Consider the following 26,329-nt stretch of genomic DNA (forward strand, 5'->3'; position numbering starts at 1 on the left):
AAATTTGTCATAATGAAACAAAACTCGCAGAAATTGCTCTCCATGGAGTTCTAAAAAATAATAAAATTTTCATTTTTTTTCTTTTCCTGTTTGACGAGACCCTAGAGATGTACTGTATTTTCCTATGTAATACCATGGTTCGGCTCTTAGCTCTAGCATAGAAGGACTGGGACGTTTGGAATCAAACTTGTAGGATCCATATTTCTTCGGCCTACTTCTTAAAATAAAATAATAATAATACAATTATTCATTTATATATACAGGATGTCTCAATCAAAAGTCCCCTGGCATAGGGTAACACTGTTATTATCAGAATTACAACAAAATGTAAGAGGGGAAGCCGTCTCCAAATATGATGTTTTCAATATAAAGTGAAAGATTTTTTTTTTTTTTTTAAATCGGACGAGCCATTTGAGCTGTACACTCTTTATGCGCCCAATGTTAAATGAAAATGCAACGTTGCCATTTACGTGGACGCACAACATAAGTGAATGAAGTTAATGTTTGAAATGGGGACTGGCCAGCCACACGTTAGCGTAAAAGACCGTCACTAATAATAATAATAATAATAATAATAATAATAATAATAATAATAATAATAATAATAATAATAATAATAATAATAATAATAATAATAATAATTGTAGGCTGAAGAACCATGAGTCTTGGAAGTTCGTTCCAATTATCCCAATCGTTCTATACTGTACCCAAGAGCTGAGTCATGCCATATGCCATTATATAGGTGAATATGTGCCCTCTGAACCTGCTAAATAGAAAAAGAAAATTAAAAATATTTTACTTTTCAGTGCGTCATGGAGAGTAAATTTAACAAAGTTTGTTCGATTATGACGATTTTTCTTAGAGTATGCCCCCTGTTCCCTCTTTAAAGATACACCAAAATCTTACCCTTGTTTTTGTGCGAGAATTTTACGTGCACAAAAGATGCACCAATAATTGAAACCATTTTGGCGCCAATCGGCGGGGGAAGGGATAATCAAAAGTTTAGACAGACCCTCAATTAATTTTTGAATATATTAAATTGCTTTGAGGATAAACGACATATTTGCGTGTTCAAACGTTTGAGACTATCTTGATGAAATTCGATAGAGATATCTGTCTGTCTGTCTGTGTGTGTGTGGGGGGGGGATTGTTGTCTAAATGAACGTGCCTAACGTCCTTTGATATCTGACAGTTGAAGCAGTAGATGTAAAAAAAAAAAAAAAAAGTATTGGAATCCTCATAATCAGACGTAAAGTGCGAAGGAGGATCAGAAACTAAGGTTGAAAGGCCGATATTTGTAGAGTTTCGTCTGTTATAGAGGAATGAGGAGTGTATGGTAATTTTAATACATGGAGTTGGCAATTGTGCAGTGTTTCAGTCACCCGCTACCTACTGCGCTAGTTAGGGTAAACACAAATGGCGAGTCGTTTGGAAAACTGGTCTCGCGAAGAAGTTCGCTCAGTTATTCGATATTTGTGGGCAAAATATGTAACCGTTGCTGCAATTCATCGGCAGCTGGTAGACGTTTAGGCCAGGACTTCTCACCGAAGGCTTCATCTTCCTTCACTATAACGCACGCCTGTATACAGACAAGAAGACCACCACGTTATTGAAACAGTTCCGCTGGGACATCATCGACCTCCCTATCTACAACCAGGACCTCGCTCCAAGTGACTTTCAGCTGTTCCCGCGCTTGAAGGAGCACTTAGGAGGCCATTACTTCTCTTCAAACGAGTAGGTGAAACGCTTCGTGACGTGCAATGACAGTATTTTTACCAGGAGGAAATATTCAAATTCATCCCACGATGCAATAAGTTCCTCAACCGATATGGAGCTATACCGAAAAATAATCTAATGTATGTACTATCTGTTTGGCTATATGAAATAATATATAGACGTTTCACTGTAGGCTTTGTAAACTTACTTTCTGATCACTCTTCGCCGTGAAGATCAGTAAACTTTTTGCAAAATTGCCACATTTTTCAGTGGTGCCCACCCCCCTCATGTCCATGACGCACCCCCCTCAATTGTCTATCCGTAGGTGCTGTTCCATGAAAAAAAAAAAATCTTTTCGATTAATTTTTACATCCCCTCAAACATATTTATATAGATTTTTAACCCCCCCAAATATTTCAATGACGCAGTTTGCGTCATAGCCCCCCTTTATGGGCACCCCTGCATTTTTACAACTTTCTTTCAACAGATGCGCCAGAACGCTGCGGGAACCAATGAAGAAACTTGTGTTGTTTATGGGCAAGATATGTTATTAAAAGCAACAATCGAAAGATGTTTAAGTCGCTTTAATTCTGGAAATATCGATGACAAAGACCCTTTCCGAATTGAACAACCAATCACAATAGAAGCAGGGGCGGATCCAGGGCCGACTTTTTGGGGGGGCGGTGGGTTGTCATACTGCTACTTTTAAGGGCTCCAAACTTTGGGATGGGTTTTATTTATATATAAAAAATAAGAAAATTTCCTCTTCTGGGGGGCGATCGCCCCGATCGCCCCCCCTGGATGCGCCCCTGAGTAGAAGCAAGTGATGTTCTGGCAAAAATCAAGCATGACTGGCATGCAAGAAGTCATGACATCTCCAATGATCTAAACATTTATCACCAAGCAGTGTTAAACTATTTAAAGAAAGCTCACTACAAAAATTACCTGAACTTTTGGGTGACACACGGTCTGATTCAAAAACATTTACTCCATCGAATTTCTACCTTCGAATCTCCGCTGAAATGGAGCGAGTTCGAGCCATTTTTGAAGCTGTTGATCAGTAGTGGTGAAAACTGGATAACCTACGACAACAATTTGCCAAAAAGATCGTGGTTGTAGCGCGTAGAAGCTGCACAGTCTGTGACCACCAAAGCCAAGAAGAAGGCTGTAGTGTGCATTTGATGGGATTAGACGGGCTCTTGCATCACAAGCTCCTGCTGTCGGGCACAACAATATACTAGGATATGTACTGTTGACGATCAGAAAAAGGTACACCTAACATTTCAAAATGAACTACCAGAACGGGTCGACAGAAAGGGTACCATAAACCACATTACAACGCCAGACCACATACATCGTTAACGACCTTTTACAAATTAACAGAATTTGGCTGGGGAGTTTTAATGCATCCACGATTGTGCAGCCCAGACTTGGCATCATCGGACTATAATTTGTTTCGGTGTCTACAGAACTTCATGAATCGAGTTAAATAAGCACTTTTGGCTTGGGAGACACGGGTTCGATTCCCGGTTGAAGCTCATGTGGTTCGGATTCCACATTAATCAGTAGGTCCACATCTCATATAACCTCGCTGCTGAATGGGGCATTAAACTCAACATCAACTCAACTCAACGAGTTAAGTAAGTTTCAAAAGAGGCCTGTGAAAACCACGTGTCACAATATTTTGGCTCTTTAATGACGGGATTATGGTGTGTTGTCGAAGGTCATCGAGCAAAGTGCTTCGTTCATATGTGCTTTCAGAATATTATTTGCAAATCACAATAAATAACTTCTCATTTTGACTACCAAAGGTTCACTACTTTGTAGACAATCTGCTAGTAGATTATAGAATATAATAAGGTGAAGAATATAAATTCTAATAGCTTATATAAATGTATTATTAGAAAAATATTCTTGATAGCTTTTGATTATTAAAAAAGATCAAATATTAACTTATTTTCATTTATTAATAGCAATATAAAATTAAGGAAACTAATATTATTTAAAATAGAAATTACTCATTTTTAAAATTATTTTTTGAGTTATGAATTTATTTTTTTAAAACAACAAGAGTAGGGTGACAGTAGAACATTCTGACAAATAAAAGTGATTCCCAATCGAAAAAATGAAAAGCGCTAGCTTAGACCCGTCTATATTTACCTTCCTGCTAAATGTTTAATTTTCACAGGACCTTGCTGTCTTGTGAAAAATTGATTTTCTTTAACACTGTCAAGTTGCCGGTCTTGCGGTAAAATCTTGCACCTAGGCGATCATTGACCTCTAAATCAAAGAACGCTCAAATTTTATTATTTGAAATAAGAATTTTTTTAACTTTTTAAAGATAATCATTTGGTGATATTAAAACGGCATGTTATTGCATGCGACTATTATAAAGAAAGGGTTGAAATGAAAGGATATCACATTTCTGCTAATTTTTACTTTCGCTGTTAATGAAATAGCGTCAGTTCAAACACCTCTTCCTCTGTCATACCACTGCGCTTGAGCGCGATTCGGCGCATTGAAACCGCAATTCGCACTTCGTTTGTCACAAACATTTGCAGCAGAGAAGGTATGGCGGCATGCTAGGGAGGTAGAGGGAAGTGCACATGAAGAATTATTCATTTGCGAAGAGACTTTGAATTGAATGCAAGTAACAATAGAGTAAACTACAATCTTCTTAGTGGGAAGTTTAATCGTAGAACAAATTTGCGAAAGGAAATTGTTATTTAAAGGCGTTTGGCATGGTTGATGTACGAGCTTGCAACAAGCCAATTGAAAGGGTAAGTACTGAATGAGTTATGTTATTTACCGAAGGTATTAATATTCGAAAAACATTTTAAAATGCATTTCTTACCTTTTTGATGTGTATGTTTTAATTTAATTATCAGTATCAATTTTGTAGAATGAACGCTGCTCCAAAGTGTCACAATCATTCCAATATTTACGTGGAGAATCCCTCTTTGTTCCTGGAATCCCTCATGTGCATTCAGGGGCACATGCGATAAGTTCACTCGAGTATAATAATTGAAGCACTGTGTGTTCACGGTAGATTACTTTCGGTATTGTTTTGCATACTTGCTGGCTTATTTCTTTCATACATAGTTTTATTTTACGATAAATAGTTTATTCTAAACTAATTAATCCTAAGGCATCATGACGAAAGCAAAAACTTTTATGGTAAGATATCTATTTGAAATCTTCAAGTGATAACACGGTGTGTTAGATTATTTGATGTACTTAAATTGTGATCTCTTATTGAATAAACATATTCCCAGTAAAACAGTATAGATTAAAATACCAGGATGGGGGTTATTTCTTGGAAAACTACAGAAACATTCCCAAAGAAAGCGTTACATGTATGGAAATCAAATGTACAGGCGCCACCCCTCCAAGTAGTAAGATAGAAATGCATAATTAGCACTTCTGCTGGTTACCGACTGTCACACGCATAGTGTGTATGGAGTCTCGTGTTCGATTCGCAAATAGAGATCCTTGAAAAGTTTGAACGCATTACTGGATTTCAATTTAAATTATAAGTAATTGTAGATGCTGATAAGGGACATTGACGTAAACTTAAATCAACAAATAAATAATAGCATAATTAATACAAACGGACATTACCATTTGATCGGAAGGACATGTAACAATAACTTTTCTAGACAATATAAGTAACATGTTACACGAATTCCCTATTATACAAGTCATATTAACTGTTAATACCGTAGTGCTTCCTCCTCTCTGTCACTTCTAATTCCAAATGCGTGCAGGTGTAGTTTTGGCGCACCACTAGAAATAATTGTTGAAAAATTGTAATTCTTTCACTAATTTCCTTCTTATTGTCTCCTAAAAGATTTGCTTTGGGCGACGTGAAAATATCTCACTTGGCATGGATAGAATTCAAGGGAGCTACCGGAGATAACCCTTGAAAAGTTACAATTAGTTTTCGATTTGCGAATGAATATGGTTTCCGGATGTACAGCATAAGAACCATAGTGCTAAAGCACAAACCAACCTGTACTAGGTGGCCACTAAAAAGTACAAATGCCATATGACCGAGTCAGAACAGGGCGAAGATAATGGGCCCATGCGTCAGCGGGTATACGCTTAAGCTAGGATAATGAAAATGAAGTGGATTTTGGCAAATATACGGGTTTCAGTAGCACTTGTCATGGCTTGGAACGTTTCACTTGTAAACATAAAATACAGCTTCTGTACACTATGCAGAAATACATCGCCGGTGGAAAATAACATCTAACAGAGTCATCTTTCATATGCCCTCACGTATTTTATCCATCGTAAAGCACTTGTAATGGTATTACATTAGTAACCCTACACTTGTAAACCTGAAATACAGCTGTATAGCTTTGTATAAAATTTTGTCACGTGCAGAAATGTTCCTTATGAATATATCTATTCATACAAAGTATTCAATTTTACCTGTAAATCTTCCAAAATGTGGTGCGCCAAAACTACACTATCACCTCCAAATGTATTAATCCTTCGGAGTCTTAACCCTTTTTGCTACCCACCTGCTTTCGCTCTGAGTTCACTAAGTCACGTTGTAAATAGCACCCTCAGTACTACTCGACTGCCTTCGCTCGTTCAGGCTCCTACACTTCTCGGTGGGTTTTCTCGTGCGGGCGTACCTAGTAAGAATGGAAAGTCGATAATAGACTTAAGTTACCACCTACTGTAAAATTAAGTTCTTTAATGTCGGGAAGTAATTGAATTCCGTTTATCGAAAGCCAGTTATTGGGAACCACGTAGGTGGACAGTATTGCTTTATTGTTAGAACGTAACTAAACCTTACAGAATTGTTATTATGTGCACCTGTTCTTTTGAACGAACTGTAATAATTGTTAATAATTATTCAAAGCTACTGGTGTATATATTGTTTATTTAAGAAGAAAATATACAACTACCTGCTTTATTATACTGAACTTCAAATTCAACAACATTCATTGAATAGACCGTGGAAATCCATAAAGCTGTTATATGACAAATATAAGAACTCCCTCGTGGCTAAGTGATTAGCGTACGCGCCTTCTGTGTGGAAGACCCGGGTTTGATTCTCGGTGGAAGCTCATGTGGTTCGGATCCCACGTTAACCTGTAGTTCCACGACTCAAGTAGCCTTGCTGCTGATAGGAATGCTAAAATTAAAATCAAATCAAATTATCAAAATTTAAATACTTTCGTAGGTTACAATAAAGTACAAGTAAAGAGAAAGAGAGAGACTAAAATACCCAATGGAAATTGGCTATGCAAGTTCCCAACATTGGATTTGATAATAGTTTTTTAAATGGAAAAGTGCACCCTCCAGATTTCCCACGTTTGTAGTAATTTTGGAAAAACAAAAAAACCTTCGTCTGCTGGGAAAACTTTTCCCCGCAAAGAATTAACGTTGGTCCATAACATCTGCTTTGATAGTAGTTACAAGGCAAGAGTGAGATTCATATTGTTGCATGCGTCAAGTTTGGCGGATGCGAAGCCCAAAGAAATATGAAGTTAGTAATAGTTTATTGCAACAAGACCTATTACTAATCTTTTTCATCACATTTTACCAGGGTGGATTGATTTAAATCAGTCTGATTTAAATCACGATATAAATCAAGATTTAAATCACTTGATTTTTTAATTAAAAATCATTGATTTAAATCGAATTCCGAAATAAATTAATTTAAAGTGAGAATAAGTAAAATCCGCTTTCTGTTCTGTTATTTCGATTATGGAAGTTAATAATCATAATACAATGAGACTCAAATGTACGGTATAGTATGAAAACAAGTGTCATGCAGAGGATGATTAGGGAAAATCCCGTTTTGAACAGGTAACGGAGTAATCCTACTTTCTTCTTTTCGAAACCTTAGGTTTCGGTTTTAAAATCGTTAACTATTCCAACGGGGAAATCACCAATGACATTTAAGACGACAATTCTTTTTTGTGCGTGTCTGTTCCCAGTTAATAGGGCGTATTTCGAGGGGTCCTATCCCCTCTCCTTTTTTTTTTTTTTTTTTTTTTTTTTGTTAATATTATAACTTCAGGCGAAATTTATGTATTTCATGCCGCAAGCTAGTTCTGAGTTTTTAAAAATAGGCTCCTGCCAAATATCAGTAACTTTTGTGATAAAAAGTGTCATTTTGATAAACGTTGCTGTACTTTCTCCTTAATGATTAACCTTTTAAATTATATCACCTATTTTTAGATGATAGAGTAGAGTCTTCAGTATTCGACTAAAAAAGTACCAATAAGGCTTTTTCTTCGTTTTCTTCAAGACTGGAGGCATTTCAGAACACGTTACATATGATTTCACGCCTTTCTGCGTTGAGGCATAGTGTGTGATGACGTCATAAATTTAAAAAAGATATTTTTTGTTATGCGTATTATTATATTTTGGGGGGTTACATTTTGCATTCAGAAGACTGAAATTTGCACACTCGTTCAGTGCACCCCTTAATAATTTTCAGATTTCTGGGTGGAAACAGCGGGGTCCAGAGGAGCAAAAATGTTTTTAAAAAAGGATATTTTTAACAAAAAACAACTTTTTTCGTGATTTTCCCGTCTCAGATGGAGACATATGAATGGTACCGTTTGAAAGGCTTCTGAAGAAAATGATGTGCGCACTACTATGCTTCTAGGATAAGTAGGGATGTCTCAGGAAACTGTTACCTGAGATCATGTTTTATACGGGAATCTGGGGTATTTGGGGAATATTTTTCGCGGGCTTACTTTTGCATCTACAAGATTGAAATTTTACACATTTACTCAGTGCACCCCTCAGTATTTTCCAGATGTGTTTCAGATCTCTGCCTTAAAACAAGGGGAGGGGTCCACAGAGGTAAAAATAAAAAAATATTTTTAACAGAAAATGCCTTTTTTTTCATGATTTACCCGCCCCAGATACATGATGGAGACATTTGAATGGTACCGTTTAAAAATTTGTTTTATTCTGAAGAGAATAATGTACAAATCATGATCCTAGGATAAAGAGGGATGTCTGAGGAAATTTTTATATTACATCCGGGTCATCTCAGGCATTGTGGGGATATTCTTAGCTCATTGTTAAAATATTTTCCTCATCCTTACTACTCAAGATAGAAGCTTAAGTTTTGTACACACATTTAGTACACCCCTTAGTATTTCCCACTTGATTTTGAGATCTGTACGTTAACACAGAGGAATCCAGAGGGGATCAAAATTTAAAAAAAGAAATATCGATTACTCTAAAAATTTTCCGCTTCAGGAACATGATAGGGAAATGTGAATGTTACCATTTCAAAAGCTGTTCTATTCTAAAGAGAGTGATGTATGTACCATGATCTTAGGATAAATAGGGATGATCCTGTAGCTGCTTGACTGAAAGTCTATAATTTACCTTTAAAAAGAGCCATAATTTAAAAAGGTTAAGAAACATTGTTTGGGATTGATATAGGTTAACGATTGGGGATAATTCCAAAGTCAACCCCAATACTTTCACTTAAATGGCATAATTAGCATTTAATACTGATTCCTAATGCTTTTTCTTCAGTTCGCGACTTGTATTATACGAGGAGAAAGATTTGATTTAAATCAAAAAAATCAACAAAAATGATTTTTCTAAAAAAAATCATGATTTTTTTTCCACCCTGAATTTTACAGTACCTTACTTGAGGAGGTTGATTCGTTTCATCATAATGTATCCTCCATACAACGACTCAGCTGTTAAAAGCATGGTGCAGATTAGACTAAACTAGTGGTTCTCAACAGGTGTGCGGTGAAACTTCTTGATCAGTTAGCTCTCTACAGCCTTATCTGAGCCTTGGCTTTTTCTACAATACGCCTCCGTTCTTTCCGATTTTACGTCTTTTCTTCGTGATATTGCTGGTAAAAATTGAATAATTTTGAACTATTAGTGTGTCGCGTGGAGTCAAACGATAGATTTATATACTTAAAAGGTGCTTTGTTTCTGATGAAGAGTTTGATACAGCATCGAAACCATCGCATAGTTGTAATTATATATATATAATATGTATGTATATATATAGTTGAATCTGCTCTGTCTATACAACGTATCATTCCACCATAAATAGAAATCTCATTCCCACTTGCCCACTATATCTGTACATGCCCTTTTATAGACACAAGTTAAAAGTGGAGAAACTACAGTCCTGAGTGTATTGATTTCTTTTTTCCATGAGACGAAACACTATGCAATGGGTGTATGTTCTAATTAAACCGGGTTCGAGTCCCGGCGGGAGCTTATGTGGTTCGGATGTTACATCTTATCAGTGGCGTATTTACGATTTTATTTCGGGAGGGGCTTTGCCGGGAAATGTGAAAATTCTGCAAGATATTTAATTTACTTTACTAAGTAAGATTTGGGGGGGGGCTTAAGCCCGGAAGCCACCCCACTAAATACGCCACTGCGTCTTATATATCATCGCTGCTGAAGGGACGCTAAACTAAAATCAACTCAACTCACACATTTAAATTAAAGCATATCACCTGCAATGTCAGTCAATCCGGTATACATAGCTTTAATGCTAGTTGCCTAACATAATGGTATCAACCTTAGCACACAATGTTAATCTTATAGTCTGAACCAATCCCTGAAACGTTGAATAGCAAATAACTACGTGATTATACATTAAGACGCTGGTTGTTCACTGTTGAGTGTGATGAATGGGTCATCTCGGGTGCGAGCTGATTCTTTAGTTTCCTCACATATTCTCACTCCCAACAGTTTATTAAGCATGCGCCATCTTTGGCCTCATGACATAATCATGGAACATGGAACTACAACATTCATTTGTTTTGTAAAGTATACATGAAGCGTATTACTTGGACAATGTGGCCGTGTTGGTTTTACTACTACCAAGCCTTGGATTAGAATTAAAATTTGAGACGATTAGTTTTAGTGTGGTTTGTTAATTGGCGGGTCTGAACAGCACTGTAGTCTAGATGGCTCAGTGGAAGAGCACTTACCTCTGGTGCGTGGAGTACGTAGTTCGATCTTCGGCCAAATATGTTTGTGATGGACAACATCGTGTCCATGGTTTTCTCATATTTCCCTTTCCTCTCACATTATCATCCCACCAATACTTCCGTCATAATTCACTTGCTTTAATGGTCGTCTCCCTTAGCGTAAAGGGCATAATTGTGGGACGTTAAACTGAAATATTTTTCATTTTTTGTATTGCTCTGTTCTCGTCAGAAACTACACTTATTCTCGGCAGAACTTCAAAACCTCGTCTCATTTTAACCAGTATATCAAAATACCTGTAAATATGAACAATTCATATTTTGTTTGTGTGTGGGGACACAATGGCGTAATGGTAGAACTCTCACTTCTAGTGCAACGAGTTTCTGTTTTGATCCCAGAATGTAGTTCGTAGTCGATAGCATCGTGTTTGCAGGATTTTTCCAGTGTTTTCATGTTTTTTCCCAGCATTCTCATTCCACAAAATGCTTTGATAATCATTCACTCTCATTAATAAGTCTATATCGTTTCCTTTATGCTGCAGGCGATAATCGTTAGACGTAAAACTGAAGATCAAAGGTATCATACTTGTTTGGAACTGAACGTATAATCTGAATCAAGAACGTATAATCTGAAGCGAGGGAATAGTTTAATTTTAAAGGTTGGGAACCTTTCTTACCCTCCTAGGAATAGTTGTAAGGAATAGTTTTGTGTGTTAAACACGTATGCAAGATCCAGTATGTGTCACCGAACTGAATTTTTGCCCAGAATAAAATTCTTCAACTCACTGAATTGCCTTCAGAATCCTGTACAGTCCGCAGCAAAAAACCTGCAACATGAGCATGTAAGTTTATTATGAAACTACGCCTAACAGCGCAGGGAATCAACATAACGTGTAAGTGATAGGAATCACACCAGGAGAAACCTCGGCGTCCTCCCCTGCACATTTATTTTGGAACAAAAGACTTCATCGTTTCACAATAAACTTACATGCTCATGTTGCAGGTTTTTTGCTGCGGACTGTACCACCTCTCAGTCTTGAACATATTGCTCAAGTGTCGTTGCAAAATATACATGAAATGAAATGAAATCTTTAAGTTTTGCGTCCCACGGTTATGCCGGTTAGGCTAAAGGAGACTGTGATGATAAGAGATGAGTGAAATGGTGGAATGAAGAGAGTGGGAGGAAACGGGAGAACCCCGAGAAAACCCACGAGCGCGGTGTTTGTCCACCACAAGGTTCACTAGGCGGGGGCTGGGATCGAACCCGGGACCCCAAGCGCCGGAGATGAACGCTCTACCACTGAGCCACCGCGCCCCCCTGCAAAATATACATACTGTAGGTTTTTAATATCGATCATCCCTTCTTTTTTTAAATGTAATTTTACTTCGAAGCTTATGTTGACTGTTGATAATTGAAATTATATTTAAGTATTTGATTTCGTATTGCAGTACGGTATCCACTTATGTCTTCTTTTGCTCGTGAATTTACTTCATGATTTTGTTGCTTTGCGAAAACCAAAGTACTTGGTCATGTTTAGTTCGTTTCTGATTCCGAGCAACGCTAACGTGCCAGTTGTTACATATATATGGCGGATAAATTATTTTTACAGTCCTACCCTTGACCTTTACCCTGACTTACGACCTTGATTTCAAACTGTTTATCTTTCTCCTTCTGTTTAAAACCATGTTTTTGTTAGGTCTGGGAATATGGCTTCTGGGAAAGTAGATTTATATTTGGAATAGAATTGTTTTGTTTATTTATTTTACAGTGGGAAAAGAATCACAAAATATTTTTTCTTGGTGAATCACGGACTTACTGCATAAAGTTGGATAGTTCAGTCTTGTGGAGAGTTCCTCGTGTCTATTTAGCTAGCATGCACGCCTTCGGTGTGGGGGATCCGAGTTTAATTCCCGGTGGGAGCTTATTAATTCTGAGTCCACGTTAAGATGTAAATCTAAGTTTTATATAGCCTCAGTGCTGAACGGGACTCTAAATCTGAAGAACCAGCTAAGTTCAGTACTCGGATTCTTTCTGTGGGGACTGCAGTGGCTCAGTTGTGCATGGGGTTCTTGGTTCGATATCAGATTGTGCCGCCGAATGAGATTTGTGGTGGGAAAACACGGTGTGTGTGGGTTTTCGTAGGGTTCTTCCGTTTCCTCCCTCTTCTTTCCACCATTTCCTTCATTTCTCTTCGTCACCGTCTCCTTTAGCCTAGCCGGCATAACCGTGGGAGGTAAAACTTAGATTTCATTTTATTTTAGGATTCTTTTTCGAACCATATTTGTTCCTCGCTGTCCAGTGGCTACGAATACGCCTTTCATGCACTTGTCCTGGGTTCAATTCCTGGTGGCAGAACCGTGAAATATGAAGATACTATGGTGGTGTGGATTCCACTTTAAACCGTAGATCCACGTTTGATAGGCTCGGGGTTGATAAACTACGGCAAACTCCATTGAAACAATCAAACTTTGAGTTGAGTTGATTTTGGGTTTAACGTCCCGTTCAGCAGCGAGGCTATGAGACGTGGACCTATTGATTAACGGGGAATCCGAACCACGTGAGCTCCCGCCGGGAATAACAATCACAGTTTATCAGCTTGTGTTCAATCTTCGTTTTCACAAACCACAGTGAAATTGGTTTCCTTTGAATTCTGGTCAGCACATTTATTTTTATTGTTTCCCAAGTTCACTGTCGAAGTGTATGCTTATCTTAGAAGTACCAACCTCAGGCTTGAGGCAGACAGTAGAGTTCATTCGTGGCTAAGCAGTTAGCGTACGCGCCTTTGGCGTGGGAGACCCGGGTTTGATTCCCGTCGGGAGCTCATGCTGTTCGGATTCTACGTTAATCAGAGGTCCCGTCTCATAGCTGCTAATAATGACGTTAAACTCAAAATGAACTCAATTGAGGCGCACAGTATTTTGAGTTGGAGTACAGTCAGATTAAAAAAAATAATAATAAAAACTTGAATTGTGTACGATGGGCCCGCATTGCGTATTCGCTAACACTTTCGCCTTTGGTGTGAGCGGTTCCAGGTTCGATTCCCGGTGGGGACAGTCGAAAAAGTGTAAAAGCTTTTTCATCTGGCAAATGCCAGGATGGTGCCTGACAATGATCCCAGGCCGCTTCCTTCCGTATTCGTTTCTTCCTCTCCGATTCCCCGGATAATGTGATTGCCGAGTCGTCATGCCTCATGCGTGAGGGGCAAACATGGTCATAGATACCCACAAACCAACTAATTACAATATACAAGGTACAGTTCTAGAAGTTTCCGTCGTTCAAAACCTCGGTGTTACACAATACTGTAACCAGTGATGTGATGCTAGAATTTTGGTAAGTATAGACTCAGACGTTTTAAAAAATACACTCCCCATTTTTGCTCGCCCTTTCGTAAATTTAAAGTGAATATATCTGGACTCTAAAAATATTAGGGGTATAGATTGTATTCTCCTGTATACGTCCCATTATCCCTGGCTGCATTGGTACCCGAAGGGGAGGGCAGGGTGAGGCCCGGTCCCCTCTCTGTCTCGCGAAAATGTAGTAATTTTTTAAAAAAGATTTTCTTAATACAAATATAAAATACCAATATATCAAACGTTATATAGCAACCAGGGAGATGAGCCCCGCCATAGAAAATTTTCTTCGGGCGACCATGCCTGGCTGTGTCGCACAGCCAGTCCCAACCATAATTACCATAATTACTGACATTGCTTGCCACGAGAAATTATACAGCGAAAGACAGATACGAATTTACGGAAGGCCTATGTGAACGCGGTTTTATTATACATACGTGTATAAGCAACTACTATATGTAAACGACATTGTGTTTTAAAATAATAAAATGTAGGGCAGTAAATAGATGGAAAGGAAGTTCCAATTAGACCCAGGGGGAAGGCCTGCTGAAAACCAACCAAGCTGTTTTAATTTGTGTCAAGTTGTAGTCTAAACGGCTTGATAAGTTTACAAAGAAAATTGCTTGTTCATTTTTTTTTCGTCATTGTAAACTTGTTCTTATTGAGAAGTTCCGCTGGGAAAACAACCGCCATCGGAATCACTCATTAAAACAGTGGAAATAAATTTTGTCGTTGACAATGGAGAAACTGTTTCCATTATTCCTTTTTTATTATATCGCCTCCGTTTCTATGGTTTTAATTTGTTTTGACAGAGTATGAGTGTTAATATCATTTCCAGTTCTGGCGTTATTATTTATTATTATTATTTATGTGTTGTCGTGTAGCGAAATAATTAGCGCAGTGCCTTTGTTGCAAGTAGTTCCGGACCGATTCGCAGTGGGGCCACGGAGGTTCAGTGGTAGAGCGCTTACCTCTGGCGCATGGGGTCCCTGGTTCGATCCCCGTCCAAGTAAGTTTGTGATGGACAATGTCGTGTCCGTGGGTTTTCTCGGGGTACTTCTGTTTCCTCCCACATTTCATTCAACCAAGCCTTCCATCATCATTCATTTGCTTTAATAATCGTGTCCCTTAGCCTTAGCTAAAAGCGCATAATAGTAGGACGTTAAACTGAAGTATTTCATTTTTCCGGTGGGGGCACAGAAATTTGTGTTGACTCAGAACAATATTAGGCACGCAGGGATAATTTTAATTAAGAGTAGAGTTGTCTATGAGGCAAGAGTTGAAGTTGTCTCATTTCGAGATTTTGGTAAGGGCGCCGATCCGGGGGGGCGCCCACCCCCGCATTGTATTTATAAATATACAATATTTGACATAATTTGAATGCAATTATTGTGCTGCCAAAATGTCTTGAGCCGTGGCAAAAATGCGAGCTAAAGCTCAGACTCTCACACACCCACGCGTTGAGCCAATAAGGGTTCAGGTGTTGCTAAGCGAGAGAAAGGGAGTGGAATTCCTTCAGCCGATAGCAGCGCTTGCAACGGAAGACTAAGGATCAAGTCAAAGTGGCATTAGTATAGTCTTAAAATCCTCGTATATGCCTTCTGCATCTGAATGGGTCCCCTCAAATTTACAGATAAATCGGCGCCCTTGACTCTTGGAAAGCATGTCTCGTGTTTCTTAAGTTCATGTACAAAATGGATGCCTTTATATTTTCTTAATTTCATCTAGAGGTTATTAGAATCCTTCGGCGAGATCCACGAAGAGTGTAATATGAAATGTAATCTTTCTGTTTGTTCCATTATTCCTTTCAGTTTAATGTCTCACAATTATGTCCTTTAGGCTAAGGGGCATGATGATTAAGACACGTAAATGATGATGAAAAATTGGTGGAATAAGAATGTGGAAGGAAACGGGTATACCCCGAGAAAACCCACTGACACAAGAGTGTGATATAACACCAGTTAAATCGTATTTATTACTAGCAGAATGCCCGTTCTTCGCAAGAGGAGAATACGTTTAATTTTGAACATAAAGGGCACCAAAATTGTCTCCAATCAACTTAGAGACGCCCAAAACTATAAATTCGGCACTAATATCGGTCATTTTAGATCATATATACAGGGTGTTTCAAAACAACACCGTCAACGTTTGGGAGGTGATTCCTGACACCAAGATAAGACAAAAAGTATAGACCAACTAGGGTGCACAAATGCTTCCTTTCGGAGTTATAGGCTGCCGAAGTCATGGAAAATTGAACTTTAAAGATATATAGGTCTATGGGATCTATCGTAGTCGGGTCAAGACTTCACCGAAGAACTAGTATGTGCCCTATCCAAAAATCCATGTTTCAAAATCCTGCATACTTCCGTAACAGTTTTTATAGAGTGAGTTTGGCTATACGCATATAATTTGAAGAACTCACCAACTACCTACCTACCTACCTACCTCCTCCAAGTTGCACCGTCAAAATGAAATGATAAAAGTCATCCTAGGCCCGAACCTTGTATTTATGTAGATTGGAATACACTTTTGTAATGTCTTGTTTATATTTAAAGGTTGATAAGTGATGTTTATTATGTTTGTATAATCACTTGATCAGTAAAATGTGTGGTGACTTAAAAAAAATAAGAAGTTGGTAAAACTGGATCAACCAGTTTATAAAATGGTCGGTTATACATGTGTAGTTTTTATGGATTACGGCATGACTTACTTAATTTCATTATTATTAAATAATAAAATATTTAGCATATCGTTGGGAATTTCTTGTCCTGGTACTCGAAGAGGGCCATTCGTACAGACTCTGTGCCATCCTTCAGATCTACAGAATGAAATGAAATCCTCGTTTATATTATGTTGGCTAAATGCATCAGGGTGTTAAATTAAAGTGAATGGTGGTGGAACCAGACAATGGGGGAAACGGCAGAAGATAACAAAACGCGATGTGGTTAGTAAGCAAGTGTGCGTACGGCTTGGGCTCGAGCTAGGAACCCCTCACACATATGAGCGCTTTATCAGTAAGCTACCCTACCCCCTTGCAGTGGTATTCAACCTAAAGTATTCCTACTCATAGAGGTATGGGATACATAAACGTTATAAATAATACATTATATTTAGTATAATATTTATTTCATTTTCCTGTTTATAGTAATACTGGATCATTTAATTAACAAGTAATAAATTATGTAATTTTATTTTTGTATACACTAGTCCGGCAAGTCCGTATAGCCCTGTACCTTAGATTATTATTAGCATATAATATATTTATTGGTAATATTAGTAACAGTAATGCTATTATTAATGTTTGTTGAAATTAGTGTTTTTTTGTTTTATTCTTGGTGGTTTCAGTTCACCTCACTCAGTCATTCTGTGAGTTGAAATGTTAGGCACAAGTTCCTAGACACTGGATTGCGTGTGGGTCCTAAGCATCTCCAGTTACACTGTCATGGCCTCCACGTAACCTTGACCTGACGACATCCGATAACTCGTTGTGGAGTATTATCAACATGCAGATTGTCGGGCGTTGCTACAGAATCAACAATGAACTTCAAAAATTAGTATGTGATGCCTTCGGTATCACACCTAGTCTTGGAAAAAATACTACAAAGAACCTGGAGGTGAATTCCTTTATATATCCAACATGATGGAGCATATAACGGACATACTCGAAAATTGAAATTTTTAAATTTTAACGTCCCACGATTATATCCACGGACATTCTGGAGTTACCTATAATTTGAATTAAGTAGAGCTTAGATATGGGGATACACGCTTGTATTAAAAAGTATCATTAAGAATGTGAGGATAGAAAGGTTGAGTATTATTGAACTAGATAATGTATTGCGGTTATGGTGTGTTGGGGAATGGAGGCACTAAGAATAAATTAATTATGATTGATTTGTGATGTAATAAAATGGAAGAAATTCAAGAAAATTCCAAGCTTACACGACATGGCTTGATATCACTAAAGAAGGTCAAAGGGGTTAGTTTCCCCTCCTCATTCTGATGCTACTACTCTTTATATTTTTGTTTCTATGTTACAGGGCAAAAAGTACTTGTCTACGCAGTAGAGGACAATAACGTAACGAAGACTGTAATAATTATAACTAACGATAACAAAAACTAAAAACCACAAGATAACAACAATAGTCTTTGCAAGTGAAAGTAACAAAACTACTTTCGACTAGTAAAACACACTTGTTATTTTGGATTTAATGAGTGTCATAATTTTTGTTTTAAAAACAGTTCTGTTATCAGTAATAAATAAAAAAAAAAAAAATAAAAAAAAAACTTGTGAGCACCAAGGTTTTGTGAGACGGTGGACTTTTTAAGTTTTAAAAGAGAATTCGAACCACACGCGATCTTACTGGAATCAAGTTCGGTTTCTCGTATCGAGTGAGAACATTACGATACAACTGTATGTTTGATGAGGCGGGAGGCACTATAGCTCACTGGTAGAACAGTCATCTCTTATTCGATTCCCTCCATGACCTTTCTTGGGGTTCTCCCGTTTCATACAACATTGGCATTTCATTATCATGCAGTTTCGTTCATCTGTCTTCTTTAGCTTAATGGACATATCCCTGGGGCATAAAAGTAGAAATTTTACTTCATGTTCATACATTTTGAACTGAACGCGCTGTGTGTCAGATGGCCTAGAATACTGAGAAAGTAGAACCAATAGCGTTGTCCTGTAATTTAGTATATATGGTAGCAGCTTCTTAGCCAGGACACAGGAAAGGTTTTTATTTGGAGGGGGAGGAGAGGTGCTAACTTGTGTTCACCTTACTTTCATAAATACAGATAGTTATCGAAACAATAGTAAGAACTGGAGTTGGGAAAGTCAGATGTCTGGAAATGTCATCGGTTAGGTGGCGATCGCAGCGCTGTGCTATTGATATTGATGTATTAGCACTAACTCCGTACTACGTGAGGAGCAGTAAAACGGCAGTATGTAGTGAACTAACATGTAAGTAGACGGTGATAGTGTAAAAGGGACTATGTAACTTAATTCCGAAAGTGACAAATGAATTGTGTGTTCTGCGTGACACGTGTCAAAGGTCATGACGGTTAATGCCAAAGCTTTATCGACGAAGAGGAACAGTGGTCGGAAGAAAAACCTCAGTGACAGGTCTCATCGAACATTAAGCGGATTGCCAGTTAGAACTCTCGTGCGATTGCGGTGCAAGTGACGGAGAATGAAAGCAGCATCTTCCACTGCCTGCGTCGCAAGTAACATGACATGGTTATACGGAGTAGGTTGCACGGACGTGACCATTGATAAGGAACCGTAACGTTTTAGCACGACGCCGGTGGGCCGCGAAGATTCAACATAAACCCCTGCTGAGTAGAAATGTCATAGCCGGATGAGTCGTGGTTCACCTTATTTAAAATCATGCCGTGTTTATATGTGTCGGACGAACAAGGAAACGTATGATCCACAGTGTCTGCGCCTAACCGTGAAACATAGCGGCGACGCTGTGATGCTGAGAGCCACTGTATTGTGGTTTTCAGCAGACCATTTGCTGACGCTTACTGTTCGCGTCGCCATGTGCCATGCGACCATGTGCATTTTATTGGTTCAGATGTTTCCGGGCAATGATGTCATTCAGAACGAGAACGCACGCATTCATATAGCTGGAGCTGTTGCTGCTTGGTTTGAGGAACGAGATTATGCTAAACACCCCCCCTGGCCCACCCAATCACCAGACCTATGGTCCGTTTTGAAGACACGAATCCGGCGCTAATTTCGTACTCCATTCTCTCTTATGGAACTGAGTGCGCGTGGAATGGTGTAATATTCTACTTGCTGCACGACCTCCGTTCCAGAACGCATCAGGGCTGTTCTGAGGGCGAAAGGTGGTCTAATCCCATGTTAAATATTAATGCAGCAAGTTGCACTTTTTTTCAGATGTTCCTATAATTTATATAATCAACAATACATACCAACAAAGAACTTTTAAGTTGAAAGGACGTGAGCCTGCTGGGTGGAAGGTAAAGGGAAAGTAGAAGAAGATTCTTAGTGAATATAAGATTTTTGGAGAACCGCGTATTTCAGGAAAACTTTTTAGTCGCATGCGAAAGATGGTGAAATGCCTTTAGATAGAGAGAGTAACAGATTCTTAATATGATCAAGTTGTGATCAATCAGTGAATCTGCAACTACTGATAATTGTAGCTGTTAACATGTTTTCTATATTCAAATTAACCAAGGAGCCCACAGCTAATTGAGCAATGGTTTCGAAACATCTGTAATCACAGATAAATACAGGGCTGCTTTCACTATGTTTGTTTTCCGTTCACAATGAGGATTGTTTTCTGTTTGCCTGATTATGTGATTAGATTTCCAGAACCGCGAAATGATTGAAAATTACTGATGATCGAATGCAATGAATTGTTTCTGCAGTCAACCAGATAATGGATGTCGCAATTGATTGATCGCATTAACGAACGCTTTCTAATCGATGTCCTCGTTCTAAATCATCTCTCTCTCTCTCTCTCTCTCTCTCTCTCTCTCTCTCTCTCTCTCTCTCTCCTAGCAAATAAGAACTACTGTCATGGAAACAATACGGTCTAATGTAATTGTATTGTAGGCTCCACACTGTCTAATTTTATTTGCATTCGTTAGCCTTAACTATAGTTGGAAACTGTTTCCTTCTGAGGGAGAACATTTGAAAATTCTTAGAAACTGCGCTTTAAAATCACGAGCAGCTACTAGCATTGCTAGCAGCATGTAATATATATTGCTGCGCGATCGGGAGATACCAGGTCGAATCCCTGAGTTTGAACCCATGGTCACTTGACTTCTTTTTTTTTTTTCTCGTGGGATTTTCCTCAGCCTCTCCAGTAAATATGACTGACCAGCTTCCTTCCAAAATTCTTTTCAATGTTTAAAGTAACTTAACAGCTGAACTTAAAGTAACTTAACAATTGTTATAAATATCAGCAAAGATATGGATTTGTACGTAGCATTATTTTCAGGAAGAGCATCTGAGTATAGTCATATATCCAATAACGGACATTGGAATCTCCTTGTAAGAGATAATGTTCGTTTATTGTTCGTTATTCGAGTTGTCCGTTCGTTCAAGAAATGATACAGAGTAAAGATAAGGATATCAGTTATCTTTAGACCCTAACCATTCCTTTTCTGTACTACCCCCGTACCGCTGAGGGCCTCATTACGTACATGTTTGCATCAACACAACTCCAAATTAGCGTTTTATTTTGCAATAATCGCCATAGCACTTACAATTGCTTGTTCCAGCTCTTACGTTGTTAGCTAGGGGAATAAAGGTTTTATAGTGTAGTGGTTCCCAATCTTTTTTGACTGGCAACACTTTAATGAACACCCACGATGTCATGACTTACTTGATTTCTTTTATGATTTATATATTAAAATGCTAGGATTATATGTTTGTGGTCAACAAAAGTTCATATGTTTGTATCCAATTCTTTTGATAATGATATCTCGCAAACCACAAGCTCTAGAAATATACCGTTTTCACTTATCGATTGCAAATTTTGTGTACATCGTTCAGTTCTAATCGAATATTTTTTTTTTTTAAAGAATTTTTTTTTTTTTAAAGCCGTTATTTCTTTATTACCTTATTGAAAGGTACACTGGAAGTATTGAAATTTTAAATAGTAACGCATCATATCCTACGACTTATACATTCCAACACCACAAATTTGTATATAGGGGTTGTATGTCCCTCAGGCGTTTGTTTCATGGCTAAATGATGCTGAAAAACGAAGGATAATCATTTCTCCAGTCTAAGATAAATATTGGTTGGAGTGTTTTGCCCAAGAACACCATATATCACTAACATTATAATTAATTGTGTGTAATGTATATTCTTATTACATACTGCATGCAAAAAGAGAGAAAACCGGGACAGTGATCATACATGAATTAGAAACTCCAATCGGAAGTAGGTTGAAATCTTGCAAACTTAATAATTGAAAATCTCCCTTTCATGATACCCCTTGCCGAATTTTATCAAGTCGTCTTCCATTTGTGTCTGTAAAGGGAGATGTACACATGTTGTAAGAAATGACAAGGATATTCATGGTCATATGTGAATGATGCGCTGTGTAGAGAGTGCAGGTTCAGCTAGTTAATAATTAAATTATAATAGCATAAGTTTCTATAAAGTGGTGACCCTATGCAGTACTGAGTATTGTTACTGCGCAGAGGCATTAACTTTTTAAAAATTAATTAACTAATTATTAAACGCTTCATGATTTTTAAATTCTAAAATTTCGCAACACACTTTATCGGCCTGCGTAACCCGCTAATATGTCGCGATACACCAGTTGGGAACTACTGTTATAATATACTAACTGTTACCCTACTGAATTCTTATATATATATATATATATATATATATATATATATATATATATATATATATATATATATATATATATATATATATATATATATATAGGATGTTTCAGAACAACACCGACAACGTTCGGGAGGTGGTTCCTGACACCAAGATAAGATAAAAAGTATAGGCCAACCTGCATGCACGAATACCTCCTTTCAGAGTGATAAGCTGCCGAAAACATGAAAAAAAAATGAACTTTAAAGGTCCATAGCTCCAAAACTATGGGGCCTACCGTAGTCAGGTTAAGACTTCACTTAGAAACTATGTGCTCTATCCAAATATCCATGTTTCAGAATCCTGCGGTAGTTCCGTAACAAGTTTTATAGAGGGAGTTTAGCTCGGGCATAAAATTTGGAGTACTCACCAACTATACTTATACAAATTGTTGCGGAAGTACCGCAGGGTTCTGAAACTTGGATATTTGGATAGGACACATACTAGTTCATAAGTGAAGTCTTGATCCGACTACGGTAGGCCCCATAGTTTTGGAGCTTAATTTTTTCATGTTTTCGACAGCCTGTAACTCCGAAAAGAAGCATTTGTGCACACAGGTTGGTCTATAATTTTCATCTTATTTTGGTGTCAGGAATTACTTCCCAATCGTTGTCGGTGTTTTGAAACACCCTATATATATATATATTTGGTCTAGGAATTAATTCGTGCGGTTGGTACGCACACATTGAAGCTGTAGTACAAACACAAAATACATAAATACCTTAAGAAAAATATTGTCCATCGCTAGCCACCACTTTCGCCCATCTGTCAGGCAATGTACGGATTCCGTGGCGAAAGAAGTCCTCATCCTTGGAAGCGATCCAGTCAGAGACCCATGTTTCGATATCTTCTGAAGAAGTAAACCGCTGTCCAATCAAATCGTTGTTCATGCAATCGAACAAGTAGTAGTCCGAAGGAGCAACGTCTGGTCTATACGGCGGGTGGGGTAAAACTTCCCATCCGACATTTTCTAAATAGGTTTTGACCGGTTTTGCGACATGTGGGCGAGCGTTATCAAGTTGAACAATAAGTTTATCATGTCTGTTCTCCCATTCTGGTCGTGTTCTGGCCAGAGCTTGCTTCAAACGCATTAATTGTCGTCGATAACGTTCTCCATTCATAGTTTCACCCGGTTGCAGCAGCTCATAGTACACCACACCTTTCATATCCCACCATATGCACAGCATAACCTTTGCACAGTGAATATCTCGTTTTGGTTGTGATGGACCTGGTTCACCTGGTTTCACCCAGGCCTTTTTTCGTTTAGGGTTCTCGTAATGGATCCACTTCTCATCACCCGTAATAATTCGATGCAGAAACCCCTTTCTGCTCTGTCGTTGAAGCAGCAATTCGCAAATGGTTTTTCGTCTTTCAACGTCTCTGTCTTTCAATTCACGTGGAACCCAATGTGACATCTTTTGAATCATTCCCATGGCTTTCAAGCGTTTGGAGACTGTTGTTTGATCAACGCCTAATGCTGCTGCAAGTTGTTCCTGCGTTTGACACGAATCCTGCTCGAGCAATGCTGTCAATTCTTCGTCTTGAATTTTTTTTGGCTGTCCAGCTCGCTCTTGGTCTGCCAAGCCGAAATCACCACTTCTAAACCGTGCAAACCACTTCTGACACGTTCGCTCAGCTAGAGCATGGTCACCATACACTTCCACCAAAATACGATGACTTTCAGTCGCACTTTTCTGCATGTTAAAGTAATGCAGCAGGACACCCCGCAAAAACACTTTATCAGGCACAAATTGCGCCATGTTCACTTAACTACAAACTGGTGTTGTTGACGCTTTAATCCACTGCCCTATACTACGAACGATACGCGATGACAGGGGTTTGCAACACATGTGTGGATACACGGAACTGTGGGACGCTCCGTTCGTTGCGCCATCTCTTGTCCACCCGCACGAATACATTGATATATTGAAATAACCTCCAGCTGTATAAATTAGTAAATAATGTTCATTCAGCACTTAGTGGTAATCTTCGGATGTTGTGCATACAATAGAAACACAAAGTTTAAGCCTTAAAAAATGTTGATCGTAGATGCGAAGTCTGGATTGTATGGTGGATGCTTCAAAATATCTCATTTAAGTTCTTACATAAACATTGACATTCATATTGTTACGAAAAAAGCAGACATTGTCTCAACGAATTTCTCTTCTTATTTCTCAATGGTGGTCAATATGCCGTAGCATCAATAGTTGTTCCATGAAGCATTTGGGCTAGATATAGACTTAGCTATCCAGAATTTGGTTCCATGGCTTAAGAAATGTTGATATAATGGCAGGTTATATGAAACAATAGTTGCATACAGGTAGTATATATATATATATATATATATATATATATATATATATATATATATATATATATATATATATATATATATATATATATATATATCGGGTGTTGCAAAATAAGTGTTACAACTCTTGGGAGGTGACTCCTACCACTGAGACAAGAAAAAAAGTTCTCTTGAACTTTCGTCTATCGGACATAGTTTCAGATCTACAAGGTGCCGAAAGCGTGGGAAAATGACTTTCGGACGCCAATAGTTCGGAAACTATCCAACGTAAAGAGGGCGGGTAAAAAATTCACTGAAGAAGTCATACCTGCTGTATTCAATTTTGCATGTTTCATAATCCTACCATGCACGCGCAAGGAATTCCCCAAAGGAACGTAGGGAGTCCCGGATAATCTGCCAAATGAAAATTGGTCTAAATGGATATGATTTGATAGGGTTTCTACCAGGTAACAATAATTCGTTTTATTAAATCGATATCTAGAACAAATACAAAATTGCGGACACCTTCATGCAAGTTGTGTGTGGTTGCATAATCGCCAGGTACGGATGCTGGCCAACAGTGAAGTTCTGAGTATTAAGTGTAGCGAATTTGTTCTCAAATGCTCTAGAAAGACATCTGGAGTGTCGGTAGAGAACAACAGATGAAGCAGGGTGGTTCACATGTGTAGAAACACGTAACGAAAAATGCCCAGAAATGAACTCATACTAAGTAAACGTGAGTTCAAAGCGTCGGAAATGTAAGGAATAGCATCAAGAACATGAAAGCCATTGCCGATTCACCAATAATATTCCATCAATCAGACGCAATATGATGTACACGGTTGCATACCAATAAGGATGCAGCAACTGAGGCCAAGTTGAAATTGTGCAAGGGGACTCACTAAGAAACTGAGTAAACTAAATGAATGTCTCTAGTGGGATCGCATAATCGATCTTGAAATGTGGCCAATGTGTGTTTTGATATGGACATGTAGCTAATGGACAAATGTGAACATGTTCCACTACTTCTGGGACACCGTCTCACGTGCGAAAACTAGGAAAATAACGTTGTACATTCTGCTATTATATCTGGTGCACTTTTTGGTAGAACGTAACTATAACACGATTGTATCAATGTCCCTGTTTGTTTGGGACATTGTCCCACAGTCGAGACAAATAAAAAGAAATCTCTTAATCAATGGTTCAAATTCTGAAAGAGCGTGAAAATAACAAACTTGTATCATGTCCCACGTCTTCTGGGACATATGACGTACTCGAAATATAGGAAAATATCTCCAGAAATGAGTATCTTACACACAGTGCACATGCCAAGACAAAGACGAAAATGAACCAATTTGGGGCATGTAACACTACAGCTGGAACACCATACATATGGAAAATAATACGACATGAGAAATAGGAAGAAACGTTTTAAACCTCTGATTGTTTACAACTGTGCAGTAGGAGTAACAAAATGAAACACACAAGCATGTCGGGAGTCTGTACAAGAGCGCTTGCCAAACAAAGTGGGTACTCCTTAAAGAAATGAATACAGAGAAAGTCAGGCTCCCTCGAGCCTCAGGGCTAGAGTGCAGGCTTTTGCTCGCGTGGTCGCAGTTTCCAATTCTA

At 38.2% G+C, this 26,329-nt stretch overlaps 1 protein-coding gene across 2 annotated transcripts in view; it reads left to right on the top strand.

Moving 5' to 3' along the window:
- Window positions 1-4,246: 4,246 nt before the first annotated feature.
- The window catches only part of LOC145678894 (coronin-2B-like), a 244,502-nt gene continuing 222,419 nt past the window's right edge, over window positions 4,247-26,329 (top strand). The window contains exon 1 of one of the 2 annotated variants that reach the window (XM_081749481.1): window positions 4,247-4,496. In XM_081749481.1, the coding sequence (XP_081605607.1) occupies window positions 4,458-4,496 (39 nt within the window). In that variant the 5' untranslated portion in view covers window positions 4,247-4,457. The remainder of the gene's footprint in view (window positions 4,497-26,329) is intronic. The other variant, XM_081749479.1, reaches the window with a different exon arrangement.

The sequence above is a fragment of the Thermobia domestica genome, chromosome 2, assembly GCF_964235325.1.
Source record: "Thermobia domestica chromosome 2, izTheDome1.hap1.1, whole genome shotgun sequence".
Lineage (NCBI taxonomy): Eukaryota > Metazoa > Arthropoda > Insecta > Zygentoma > Lepismatidae > Thermobia > Thermobia domestica.